Here is a 14,669-nt window from a genome sequence, read left to right on the forward strand (position 1 = left end):
GGCTCTCACTCTCCCTGGCATCCCAAAGTTTTACGGTTTTGTAACATCTCTAGATTAAAAGATGCTAATGTTTTTCTGTTTAAATTTGATTTCTTTTAGAAGTTTTGTGCTTTTTTTTTTTTTTTTTTTTTACATCTTTCAGCCATCAAAGACATCCTAAATGAATCATTTATTATATCTGCATGCTGGGTAATAATCAGGTCTGGTTTTAGCTTGTAAAATGTAAACAAATGTAGTTTAAGTCATGATTTAACAAGGGGAGCAATCGCTTCTCCCCAGAGGGCCATTTGGAATGGATATTTTATACATATCGGCTTTGCTGAGTCGAGTGGTAAATTCTTACCTGAGGCTATTTTTATCAAGTAATATTCCTGTTTGGGTCGACTTCAGTTTTCTCCTTAAACAATGTTTTCATGAGCCGTTTCTGTCTTCTATCCTTTTTCCAGCTTTATGTACTCATCTGTAAGACACAACAGACCACCAAGTCTTTGTCCATATTTTTTTTTACCTTTCTGTGCAACGACAGAAAGGTTTCTTTCTTTCTTTCCTTCCTTCTTTCTTTTCCCTTATATTTCTTTCACAGTCAGTAAATAAATTGATTCAAGTCATTTTATGATCATGAGGGGTCTTTTGAGTTTCTCAGATGTCTTTCTCCTGTCTTCCTTGAGTTTATATCATTTTAAAAATAAATGTGATTTTTTTTATCTGTTAGGTGACAAAACGTGTGTTTTATCTAGCTGCCAAGACAGTGATTCTGGTTTGACATTTAGCTTGGTGCACTTGGAAAGCATTTATTGTTGAAGGGTTGTTGTTTACTGCTCCTGTTCTCGTACAACAATTTCTGAAAACTGTCACGAAAAAGCCTACAGACTTTAAGGATTGATGTTGAAAGATTTCCTTCAGTCTCATTCCTTACCTTGTCTGATTCTTTTTTCTTACCTGCTCTTTTTCTGTCAGTCTCTCTCCCTCTTTCTCCTTAATGCCCCAGCTCCTGATCTTCACTGCCACCTTGGGGTCAGGAGATGCTGCTGCATCTCAGCTGTTACTTGACCCCAACCTTTTCTTGTGAAATGCCACCGTCACCCGAGTCAAAAAGATTTTTTTTTTCTTTCCATACCTTCAACTATCTATAGTTGTTGTTTTCTGCAGGTTCCCTGAGGATGTTGTGGGGAGCCTGCATGGAATAGTTGGACTTAATTTTGTGCTACAATGCTTGGCTGCTCAGCAAAGCAGAGATACAGGCACGTAAACACAACAACTGCTTGGGGAGCATTTGTTAGCGCTCTGAGGAGACATACTCACACAGACACATGGAGCGATGTGGGATAAAGCGTGCATCCTTTGTAAACTCCAAGAGCCTGCTGGAAGAGATAGTTTTGATGAAGCAGCAAGGGCGCTCTAACGCTGAGACTAAATGTAGCATGCGATGATGGTTGGATTCCCAAAGAAGTCGGGACCTTGGCAGCTTGCTCTGCTCAGGCTTCCTGGTTTAACTAAGAGATATGTGTGTCTGTGTCTGTCCATTTACTGCTTTCCTCTGCTTGCTGTGTTTGTCACTTCTATGTTCTTGTTCCTCGGGTATTTGTGGGAGCCTCCGCTTCAAGGCCAAGGCAGAATTTCTGCGGGATAAAATCTCACAACCAGCGTGCTGCCTGCATCCGGTCAAGATGCAATCGCTCACATTTACAACAACTGGTCCGCTCCGCCCCACAGAGACTCCTGAATGGCAAACCCATTTGTCTCTGTGAAGGGCAGAAAGAGGAAAAAGCAAAATAAAATCTTTGGCGGAGCACTTTAATGGAGCAAAGCAATTTTTTTTTACAACTCCTAACTACTTAAACAGACTCAAATGCACACATTGCTCTGAGGTTAAATTGGAATTAAGGAGAAGGAAAGGAGCATAGCCTGTTGCTAATTAGCATTTTCTCTGCTCAGCAGAAGAGAGCGAAGGGATCGATAAGATATTAAGCTTGTGTATAGCAATGAGGTGCACAATCACTTCCATCTATTAGCAACAGCAGATTAGAAGGGAAACACTGGCAAAAGAAAAACACAACAACAAAACTTTGACCTTTGTGGATTTCAACTGGACTTGAGATGCAATGGATGGATGCAGCTTGTTTAGCCTGTCTGCAGTGGTGCTTTTATATATTTTTAGGAATTCTCTTCAAACTGTAAACTAAACCATGAGTGATTAATCTGGTAGCTTTATATTTGCAATATTTTGTGTGGTTTTGATCCCATCTTCAGAGAGAAAATCTTGTGAAATTCTCTTTTCATCTTAAAACTCTTCCTGACCTACAAGGTCATCAGTCCATCAGGGGGCCAACACAGAGATACCAAAAGACAAGGCACACACCCTTGTGCGAATTTTGCCTTCATCATTGGTGGCATATATTAAAAAATGACATGGTGGCATGACTTTTGCTGTAGATTTGCAGGTAGCTTTATTGAGAATCTCTGTTTCCTCCACATGCTAAAGACATGTGGTGACTGGATTGACGCTTCCATAATAACAGAGCCAGTCTGAGATGAGTTGAGCTTTGTGACATGATGCGTTGTCATGTTGGAAGTAGTCATCAGAGAATCGGTGCACTGTGGTCTTAAAGCCGCAGTATATAACTTTTATAAAAATAAAAGTTACTTTGTCACTATGATGGAGGTCCTCTGCCTCTTCCTTGTGATTTCCATTTGCAGAAATGCACCACTCCCAGTGAGACAACCAATCAGAGCGAGTGTACATCTTTGATCCTTCCTAAACATTACAGCATTTGAATTTACCTTTAAAAAAGGAAAACAAATAGGAAACAAGAAAGGAGATGAGAAGGGAAGGAAACAGAGAAAGCATCTGTCCATCATTCTCTATAAAGTCAAAGGCCAGAGAGAAATTCTAAGCCAGACATGAAGCCCTTTCTCTCTTTAAGCTCACACCTGTTGCTGCCTCATCCTGACCCCTCTAGATGTATAATTCACCATGACTTTTGAATATTCTGTGCAGAGTGTTGGTTTGATGTTTGATTCATGTGCTCCAGTGTGAAAGCAGACATCCGAGTCTGAGGGTTCTGACCCAGCCCTTTAATTAAACTACAATATGGTAGACATATTAATATGACAAATTACCCTACCCCGAGCTGCATCATCTTTATGCATTGACGAAACCATCTCTTTCCATTTTTTTATGCTCTTTTTTGTTTTTACCATACTGCAAACCTCTTTCTGCTGTGTCTCAATTCACCTTTTGCTGGTTTTTTTCCCCAGAAAATGTGAGGTCAGAGAAGGAGAAGAAGCTGGTTTTTCTCACTGCTCGTGTTCACCCCGGAGAGTCTCCGGCCTCTTTTGTCTGTCAAGGTAAAATAATAATTTCATCTTGGTGTCACTTTTATTTGATTGATTCAAATTTAGCTTTCTTTCTAACACATGAATCCCAATTTGTAAGTTTACATTAGATAGAGTGTGGCTTTATGGTCATTGTATTTACAATGCACAAATAAATAAATTAAAAGAACCTTATCTGCTTGAAGCTATATTTGAAATGTAATATGTAACAATGCATTGTTTATTCTATGTTGCACGACTTTGTGTTCTTGTGTTTATGATGTAAAGCACTTTGAAATGCCTTGCTGCTGAAATGTGCTATACAAATAAAATTTGATTTCATTTGATTTCATTTGCTTCTCAGACATTATTAGATGGTGAGAGTAGTAAATGCAACATTGCATCTAAATGTGATTCGGCTTAAAAGTCTGTTCATTTGGCTCATTTGGTTTTTAAGATACATTAACAGCATACAGACATTTACAGTTTTACCATTGTATATATTTTTTTCTAAACAGAAAAGTTATTTTCTTTTAAAAGTGATGTAGCAAAGCAACATCATTTTAGGATGTTTAAACACCTGAGATGAATGAAAGTTTCATTACTAATATCTAATTGAAGACGTCACTCTAATAAACCATGAGGAATATCAAAGTCACACAAAAAGTAGCTGATATGCCCTTCTGGTCATTCATTCTTCCTTCCTTATTTCCATCCATCTGTGTCACCTGTCCTTCCCTCTGTCCATCCATCAATCCCTGTCCATTTTTTCAGGTTCAGATTAAAGACTGTCCACTGTCAAAATATTTGTAGTAAACTCATTGAACCTCTTAGTTTATACTATTAAATAGCCAGAAAGACTTCATTCATCCATTCTGTGCTCCCCGCTATCTATTTGTGTGTGGCTCATTATGAATTGCATGATTTGGCTGTAAGCCCGCTGCATGCTGTCTGTTTTTCCTTCGTCGTCAGCTCCATTCCATTTGCATCGATTTAGGCTTGACGTCTCCCATTCCTCCCGTGATTCTGCTGATGCTCCCTCACCGTCCTTTTCTTTTTCCTTTTGTTTCTCAAAACTCAATTAACTGCGAAGCTCGCCCCTGGTTTTCTTTTCAAGTCTTTTTTTTTTTTCCTCCCCCTGCTGTTTGCGGATGTGTCTGTGTGAATTTATATGCGTGTGCAATAGGTGTCATTGACTTCCTGGTGAGCCATCATCCAGTTGCCCAGATCCTTCGTGATCATGTGATCTTCAAGATAGTCCCCATGCTGAATCCCGATGGAGTCTATCTGGGAAACTACAGGTACAAATGAATGTAAAATTTGCAATTTTGTATGTACTCTTTTGTTGATATCATCGAATTTTCATTTGATCTCTTTTACTATATTTTTAAGAAGCCTAATGAATTCATATAGCCAACAGTATTGTATTTGATTGGAGAAGGCATTTGGCTTCAGGGCTGTTATTTTTGCCAGCTCTCTGTCCATCCTCTCCTTCTCCATGTCTTTAACACTGTTGCTGCTGCTCTGTGGGTATCCTCCTCTCCTCGGTTTTCCTCTCTTCTCTTTCCCGTCCTCATAATTGCCTTTTACTTAATAGGCTCAGCCCCCAGAATACTAATGCTCTTCGAGATAGGCATCAGCAGCATTCTCCCACTGTGTTTGTGAATGCCATCTAGTGGTAATGTGCCACCACTGCTTTAGAAATACATCCACCAGGTTGGCCACAGCTTAAAGACAATTTACATTAGTTTCTTTTTACTTTGAGTGGTGATGAGGTTCTTATTGACAGAAAGTAAATTGTGACAGTCACCTCCTCACCAATCACATGTGCCAACATATGGACAATTGCATGCTTCCTTGCCCTCACAGAGAAATATAGCATCCGAAGCAGTCATCTCTGCAGGAAACAGCAGAGAGCAGACTGGAACATGCAGAGCAAATAATCAATGGCAGTTACCCCGGGATGAGTATCCTGTTCATGGCTGGCTGCTCTGCTGTTTCAGGGAAACGGGAACACCTGTGTTATTACTGGCAACTTGGGTAAATGTCAAAGATCCAAAAGACAACGAGCCGGGCAGATCGGGGTGCATCTCTCCATGTCAGCATCCCATTAAGGAAGCTAAAGGTGGCTGTAGGCAGCGACCTCATCACTGCTTACCTCTAGGCCAGTGATGAGGTATAACTTCTATAACTATTACACATTATAGGAGGTTTGTTCAGACCTTTTCCAGACTCTTCATGCTCCTGCTGTTTAGTCCCTCCAGATTGTTGCCTGAAGCAATGTCTCATTTGAGATGAAGTCACTTTTACAACATCTCTGAAATATTTGGCTGTTTAGGATGTAGACCATTATTGGTAGGCAGGGCTGGTAATTTGGGGTAATCTGAATCCCATTCAGAAGAAAAATCCCTTGTTTTGTAATTATACACTAGATAATTAATGAGAAGCTTAAAAGGTTAAATAGATCCTCTGTGTTTGCAAGTTTTTTTTCTTGAAAAGTTGTTCCAGTGTTAAACCCAGGCTGGTCCAAAAACCAGGTCTGGATTGGTTGTGTAAGAACCAGTTTGGGTTTCCACATCTAGTTTTTACACCACTTACAACTGCTATGTTTGACACTCATCATGTTGTCCTGTTTGTCGGAAGAATTTGAACGACAGTTTTCTCATCGTCTCTGCAAATGTCTTGAATCCTGGGTTTAAATATGAGGATGGATTTATTGTGTTTGTGAAAGTACTTACCAATTTTAACCCGCATTTCTGACAATTGATCTGTAAGCAAAACTCTAAACAGATGACAAACACACATTTTAAGCAGGATTTATAAACACCAGTTGACAATGTTAAAACACTGAATGTTGTGAACTTGACTATTACCTGCTATGTGTAGTATATTATAGCTGATTGAAATCTGATAAATAGATATTTCAGTAAGCAGGTTTAGTCTTCTTGCTTTTGATTCATTGCAAACAAACATCCAACTACTGGGGAAAAAAATGAAATTCATCATATCCTTCTCGACCACCAGGTAATCATCTCTCTATATCTCCTGTTTGGTCAGTGGAACAACTTAGTTGCAGTTTCTCAGGATATTTCTCATTTGCTTTTGGTTTTATCTGTAATAACACAGGAATTTTGTGAAACAGATCACATGCGGCTTGTTTGGTGAAAAGGATTTTTTAACGATTATCTATATTTTGAAAAAAATAACCCATTTTTTTATGGGATTTTCTAACTCTGCCCCACACTTTAAAATTTTGCCATAGTATAAAAGACACTTAATGTAAATGTCTTTGAGTGTCTTAATAAAGTACGATATATGTACGATGTCACTTCATTTCTTTACTCATGTCCCATAACTTACTTTAAATTATAGCTTAAGGACAATTTGGATTAGCTTATTTTTACTCTGAGTGGTGATAAGGTTCTACCTGATGCTGGTACATCATTGGTATGACAGAGATTTTTTATTATTTTTTTTGTGTGAATATCAAGACTTTGGATGTTTTGTTTTTTCTTTTAAATGAAAAAAAAACATTCTTTTTTTACATCTATACAAGTTTGATTAGGTCCCCAGTTTTCAGGCCTATATGCCTGTCTCCAGTCTAAGGCTTATCTCCCCTTCAGTCCTTATATCCTCTGCTTTTTCCAGGCCATCTTCAGATCCTGCTGTTCTCTTGGTGTTGATCCTGAGCTTTTTGCTTTCCTATTGTTTCTAATTTAAATAATAATTTGAGGATATGTAATCTGCCTTCTTCCTGCTTGCATTCGGGATCTTATTCTTTGGACTTTAGAACTCATCAGGAATTTATTATTGCAAAAATACCTACCTTTGCTCGAAGCACAATCTATAATCCTGCTGCAGATATAAAGCTGGTTTATTGGTTATGCATAATTGTTTGTGTCAGTACATCCAAAGGAGAAAATCCAGGAGATTTTTCCACTAAATCTATGTGTGTGTGTATTCTTACAGGTGTTCTCTGATGGGCTTCGACCTGAATCGCCACTGGCAGGATCCCTCTCCGTGGGCGCACCCCACGCTGCACGCGGTTAAACAGCTCATAGTGCAGATGAACCAAGACCCGGTGAGCATGTTTTCACCAACACACACATCTCTTATTTTGCGCCTCATGTTCCCTGACTGCACCAAATGTGTCTGTTGGACCCAGGAACAGTTTTCTGTCTCTGCTTGGTTCAGCATGTTTCTAAAATCTGTGTTTTGGGCCTATGAGAAAAAGAGGTTGGGGAGGCTAGTCAGCGCCTCCTGAATGTCAGCCTCCCTCTCTGGGGCATTCAAAACATATTAGTGAAGCAGGACTTTGCACTTTGAGTCTTAAACTCCACTTTAACTTTTCTCCCTTTAGTTTTAGTATTTGAGTCAGAGCAATGCTATGCTGGCAGACCAGGGGGGCTTTTCCCTGTGTGTTCCTGATGTTAATTATAAGCCGAGCGTCAGGTTGGTGGGATTACTGAAGGTCACTGCATGTCCTGGGAATGCTCTGCCCTTTTGTACTCTCCTCTAATCCTGATAAGAGAGGGAGCAGGCTGGGGCGGGATGCAGGGCAGGCCAGAGATGTGGCGAGGCGAGGAGCTGGCATCGGGCAGATTAACCTTTTCCCCAGGCGCCGACACACTGATCGATAGACTCTGTCATGGCAGGGTGATCCACTCATGCCTGTCATTCACACACAAACCTACTCACAGAACCACACATGCTGCAGATGAGACAAAAGACACACAAACAAATACAGCTACAGTGCAGTGCTAGTTGATAGTCCAAAATGACTTAATTACCTAGCTTTTTTTCTCTTTTTTTGTGTCTACTCGTGAAATTTAATTAGATTTGTCTATAACTTGTTCTGTCCGAGATCAAGCTGTGGACCAAATCTCCATTGGCAATGAGCAGAGACCCAGAAATACTCTTCAGAGAAAAATAAATATTATTAAACAAAGTTAGGCCAACAAAAATCATCTGGGGACCAAGTTTAGCTGTTTTATAAATGTTTTTATGAAAACATCGGGCAAATGCTGTACATGTCTACAGTTGATTACTAAATGCTCACAATTCTGTTTACTTCTGCTTTTATTTATAAAGCTATATGCAAACGTAGATCTGCTTCTACATTTACCTCGCCCAGCAAATAAATTGGAACGAGGCAGTGGTGATCCTGTAAAGGGAATCCTCACCCGTACTTATCTATATTTAGGTAAATTACAACCCACGATAACAAAAGAAATCACAGCACTGTGTATTTTAATCTTCTCTCTTTATAAATTAAGCTCCTTGTCACAGCAGTATTGTAGCAGATTGATCATAGAAATGTCTATGGTAGTGGAAAATGACAACGCCACCCTCCGTGTGTGAACTCTCTTAACTCCTCAACCACAGATGACAGTATCATACCCTCTCCCCAGTGTCTGTCCTACTGCAGTCCCTCTTCTTGTTGACGGTTTCCTTTAATTTTGCAGAGTTAATTTGTTAGCTTAAGCAACCTCTGCCTTTTCCGGTTCTCTCCTGCCACAGCCAGTTAATCCCATCAGACCCATTATTGATGTCCGGGGCTCCCTGGTGCCAGTTTCCGTGCCAATTCTGCCGCCACGAGTCCTTGTGCTGGTGTCCCCTCCTTCCCCATTCATAATCATTACACAGTGGAGTGGGCACTGAGCCTAATGAGGTGGACAAGGGTTGTAGGGTTCTGCTGCCACAGAGAAAAAGTTAAGTAGCAGTTGTTTGCACCACCTTGCAGTAGTTTTGCTACCTCCTGAGCCTTTTTTACATTTTGTTGTGACACATCAGGAACATTCAGTGTATTTTATTGGGTTTTTTTGTATGACGGATCAAAACAGAGTAGTGTATACTTTTGTATAGATTTTTTTAAAGTATTTAGCCGCTTTACTCTGACATCCAAACATAAAGTTCAGTGAAAAAAATTGCCTTTTAACACACATAATTAGTAAAAATTTCACCCTATGTGTAAATTAATCTGAATAAATTGAATAAATTAAACAATTTCTCTCTGAGATTTTTTAAGAGAACACTAGTGAAGAAAAAGCACAGTGAAAGACAAGGAACACCCCAGGCAGTTCAGGGATAAAGGTATAGAGAAGTTTAAAGCATGATTAGGTCATAAAACAACATCCCACTCTTTGTAGCACGACCTAATCCATCATCTGGAAATTGAATGAGTATGGAACATGCTTTGTGCAACTTGTTGGCTTGCATACAAAGCACTGAGTGTCAGAAACTGCCACTGCACATCACTCTAAGCACACCATTCTCTCAGCAAAGCAGAGAGGTGGCAGCAGAGAATTGGTAGGTAAACGAATAGAGATAAAACAGAGCAGTCCTACAGAAGAATTGAGACTAGTGCAGAAGTCCTAACGATAGCTTTAAACTTTCAACCAACGATAGCTTTAAACTTTCAACCAACTTATCTGAGTTCATGATAAAAATGGATGGAGCTAAACTAAACATGGAGGAATCCTGAAAGAAAACTTGAAGGAAGCTGCTACAGACTAGAGCCCAGAGTAAAGATCCGAATCTGTGATCTCCAGAGATCCCATCCAACTAATCTGACTTGGCTTTAGCTACTTTGTAAGTTATTTTGATATGTGAAGCTGCTTGAAATGTACATTCAAAAACTTACAGTTCGTAACGATTGCTCTGGAAAAACACTTAAATCCATTTTATGTTTTCCTCCCACTTTCCTCTTCTGTTCAGCATTACTTTTTGCCTTTTTAAATAAAGAGGCCAGAAAAATCAAATAATATAATCAGAGAAGAGTTTTCATTCACCACAGGTGCCGCCACATCTTCCATATTTTTCAGTAAGATTTAGGTCCCAGCTAAAATAAATATCAGTCAAAATACCTTGCCTTCTCTTTTATTTATTATTTGGCACAGCATGTTTTTTATGGGAGGGAAGCTATTTTAGAATACATAATATACATTATATTAATTAGATAGAAGTTTTAGTATAAAGTTGCAGTGAGCCATGAACATAAATCAGCCCCCAAGGCTTTGACAGTCTCCTATTTTTTTTTTCCTTTTACATCTTTAAAGTTCTGCAGGTCTACGCATAAGCATCATAAATCAGAGTCACGTTGCCATCTGTTCCACAAAGGAGCCATTTTCACTTTGAGACCCCATCACGCATTTCAGTGAGAGTCACTTTAGTCTCTCCGAAGTGAATCCCCATCACTCTGGATTCAGCAGCTTTCTTTTTCTGATGGTAAAAGAGCTTTCTTCTCCTGTTCAAGCAATAACTTCCAATTACTGGCTGTGAGCTCTTTGACAAGTGTCATTCGAATCAAAGCTTGCAGCAGAAGCAATCTGTTCTCCATTATATTAATGTCAGAAGATCCTTTTTTTATATATACCAATAATTGTATAGATGTGAAATTGTGGCTCGCAATATTTCCACTTACTAGTTTTAATGCAGAAGTTTGACCTAAACAAGAACTGATGGTTTAAATTGTCAAAATGTATTCCGACCTTCCCACTCACCTGGAAATATATCATCAACATTTGATACAAAGAGGTTTTAAACGTTGCCTGTCAAATAGATTTGGAGTAAAGATTACAGTGACAGAAAATTTGATCAAAAGCTTCTAGTAAAGTACAGACACAAAAAGGTTGTTTACTTTGGAGCTAAAAAAACAACAACCTACAAATGGTTGACCTTATAAATAAAAAGTTATTTAACAATGTATTTTGACAAATGTCATTCCTTTCTTCTAATCTAGATTAAACAGTTTTGTTTATGTGCCCGTTCTTCTTCATTCAACCCAAATTCACTAACGCACACAAAAACACACAAGCCAACATACACACAAACAATCCCCCAATGAGGTGCCTCATGCCAAAAAGGAACAAAAAGAACATTTTTAATACAACTTTCCAGAATATTTTACAAAAAATTGACGTGCTGAGTGTTTGGTCTTGTGATTTATAACAATTGTCAAATCTTCAGAGAAATATATGTGGTGAGATTAGATGCACACAGACTAAATATTTAAGTATTTCTAACCGAGAAACCCTTTTCTGATTGAAAACAAAGAAAGATCCAGCATAGTTTGGACCAGAGTATTTTAGCTATTTGCAGTGGATTTAAGCATCTTAGACTGGGTAAAGATGTAAAATGAGGATTTAATTCAAGTCAGAAGCTGTGGACGAGATATCGGTTCAGATGTGTGTCAGACTCTTGTTCCACTGACTGACAGCTTTGTTTTTTTTAGGTCTTTGGACCTAAAAAAAAAAACTGTTCCACAGTTAAATAGATTTAATGAAATAGGTTTAATGCTCTGTTGGCATTAAACCTATTTATCTATGTTATATAGCTCAACTGACTGGAAGAGTGAAATAATCATTTAAAATGTGGATCTGGAACAAGAAACATACTTTATCTCAGTCACCTCTGGCACTTTGTCTAGACCTAACAGCCTTAATGTCTTTAAGGTGCCATTTGCTCCGTGTTTTGAATACTCCATTGGCTGGTGTATTGCATGGCACCATTACCTGTGTAGAGCTATCATGCTCTATATGGAAATGTTGTCTACGAAGAACTCAGATTGTAAACTTTTTATCCATCCGTCTGGAGAGAAACTTGCTTAAACGGTTTCATAAAAATGCCAGCATTTGCCATCTGTAGCTGAATATTGGTCAGCAGGGAAAATGGCTGAAAGAGTCAGTGATGCAAAGAGCTATAATCTGTTCCCAAGCCACCCCGTTGTTTGTTTTGAAAAGAGAGAAATGGACAGGGAGAAAAAATAGGGAAGGAGACTGCAGAAACAAATGGACCCATCTTCTTCCTAAAGCAGTGTTTTTCCAGCTCATTTATCAAAAGCAGAAGAAGAATTCTTTTTGATTGGCTGATTACCAGAAGCATTCATCACTGGGCAAATGTATCCCCAGCAGTCTGACACTGCCATTTTGGATAATTTGTTAAGGATGACAAAGAGGTCATTGTTTCCTTGGCTTATTTTTGACCTTTTTAATATTAGAAAATTAATTTTCTATGTGGAACAAATATATTAGGTCTTGTCACAAGCGTCTTGATGGATTTGGTGCCCTCAAAATTCTTCCTAATGTCCTTCTTCTATGTCTCCTGCAGTGCTGCCTCACAATTTTACGCCGCTTTTCTCTCTCTCTCTTTCTTCTCCTTTTGTCGGATTTGCCTCGTGTGAAAAGCTGACTGACTGTGCATGTTTTTGTATGAATATTTGTTTCTCCCTGGGTCACCTGTATTCTCTCGTCGCTCTCCATGTGCGTTTAAGTGTCCTCTGGTGTCATCCTACCATTTCTGATCCATTTCTAAAATATACGGCCAATTTCTCCCCGTCTCCCCACGTCGTTTCAATCCCTCCATCGGCACTCTTTATTCTCCCTCTGCTGGAGCCTGAATTGTCTACTTATCACAGGAAGATACAGATGAAACTGTCCCACTTTTCCAGTCTTTATGCTAGCTTTCTCAGCTTATCTCCAAAAGGGCTTTTAATTGTTCTCAATTATTCAACACAATATTTCAAATTATTTCATGCTTGCTCTCTTTCTTGTGACATTTCTCTTTTCTGGTGCCTATTCTTTTCCCTCTTTTTTTTCTAGATGGATGTCTCAGCTTATGTTTCTCAAACAGGCCTGAAACACAGAGCTGGTTGTGCCTGTTCTGCCTGATTGCAAATCACCTCTCTGTTCATAAGCAGACAGATACCACCATTAAGTTCAGTGCACTGTGCAGAACGAGGGAGCAAAGGGCAGGAAAAAGTCAGATAAATGTGATGGGAAGGCTAGGAAGAGAGAGAGAGGGAGAAAAAGAGAAAGAGAGAGACTTTTGTCATTTACTCACATCCACGAAGCAGGTCATCCCCTCTGCCATGTCCTGTCACTGGTACATCATTTCAAGGTCATTGTCATGTTTCCCCTGTGGCTTCTCCAACTGATGCTTTGTTAGTTTTACAATGTAAATGCACTACTTTTTGGATTTTGAGTTTTATTCTGGAAAATAAATCCTTTGCTTATTCTGGTAGTTCTTGGACAATTTATTTCTAATGATGCCTTGCAAAAGTTTGTGTTCAACTTGAACTTTTCCAAATTGTGACATTTGAACCACAATGTCAATAGCATTTTTATTGATATCCATATTTCTAATATGTTATTGAAAAGTAGAGCATGATTGTGAAATAATGCTAAAACGAGTTTTACAAATAAAAGTCACATCGGAACATTGTGAAAAAGTGCGAGGGGTGTAAATACCCATGCAATGTGCATAATGCTGCACAATTCCAGGAGTAATGGTTGTAGCAAAAATATTTTTCACAATTATTCTTTCTTTGCCATCATCTTCTGTGAGCTTCATCTTTGTCACTAAAATTCATAACAGGTGCATCGAGAGAAGTGAGAATCATTTATCTGGCCAAATATGTTATTGCCTTCCAGGGTGTAACTGCATGACAGATGAAATATAATAGATTACCAGATATGGCATCCAGACAATATTGTGCAGCTCTACTGATATGCAGCAGCCTCATTCTTTAGTAATATGTTATTGCCACATTATGCTGGAGAAGACGTACCGCAGATAAAACAACAGGATTAATCTTTGGCTGAGACACAAATGCTGTTGAGAAGCTACAGAATTTTACTGTTTTTATATTTTATCAAAGAACCTATTTTTTGACAATTGACCTTTAATTGAGGTTAAGTTTAGTTTTTCTTTAGTTCTTTAGTTATGGTGGAATAACTGTTACACGGTTTGGGGAATACATTGCGATCACACTTCCTGTTTTTGACCTTTTTCTTGGGCAGAATGGTTAGTAAGTCCATTCCCTTGCTTAAAAGGTAACTCCACATTTGGAAACCTCATTTGTGGCACAGTGTAGGGCTTTTTCTTGTCCAAACATATTTTCAATATTTCCAAATTCAACCAGGAGTAATCATCACAGAAAGTAACTGTTGTCTAGTCTTCTGCTCTCCATTCCTGAAGATTTTCAGTTTATTGTTGTGCTGAAGTGGGATTTTATATTCTTGTCACAACGACTTACTGTTACTGTAAGTGCATTGTTCAGGAAAATACTGTCCTGCTGTTTACTCTATTGGGCATTTTCCAACACTGAGTCAATCTTCCAGGGCAACAAATAGACTGAATACAGTTAAAATATTTGCATAGCATAAGAAGGGTTTTTATAATATTAAATCTGAAAATTTACAAATAAAGTAGGGCTCTAACAATGAAGAATCAGGAACAAACAATTTAAATATAAAGGTAAATTCTAATTTTAATGGAGTAAAGAATAACTAAACACAATGAATTACTAATAAATCTAAAGTAGAACATTTCTGTAGAAATTTAAAAGGCATGTG

The 14,669-nt window shown here is 38.6% G+C and overlaps 1 protein-coding gene across 3 annotated transcripts in view; it reads left to right on the top strand.

Annotated features, from left to right (window-relative positions):
• Window positions 1–14,669, top strand: part of agbl4 (AGBL carboxypeptidase 4) — a 292,812-nt gene that overhangs the window by 253,957 nt on the left and 24,186 nt on the right. For all 3 annotated transcript variants that reach the window (XM_055049048.1, XM_055049065.1, XM_055049056.1), the window contains exons 7-9: window positions 3,259–3,348; window positions 4,502–4,616; window positions 7,285–7,396. In XM_055049048.1, the coding sequence (XP_054905023.1) occupies window positions 3,259–3,348; window positions 4,502–4,616; window positions 7,285–7,396 (317 nt within the window). The remainder of the gene's footprint in view (window positions 1–3,258; window positions 3,349–4,501; window positions 4,617–7,284; window positions 7,397–14,669) is intronic.

Source organism: Poeciliopsis prolifica, unplaced genomic scaffold (assembly GCF_027474105.1).
Source record: "Poeciliopsis prolifica strain line A6 unplaced genomic scaffold, Auburn_PproV2 SCAFFOLD002, whole genome shotgun sequence".
Taxonomy (NCBI): Eukaryota; Metazoa; Chordata; class Actinopteri; order Cyprinodontiformes; family Poeciliidae; genus Poeciliopsis; species Poeciliopsis prolifica.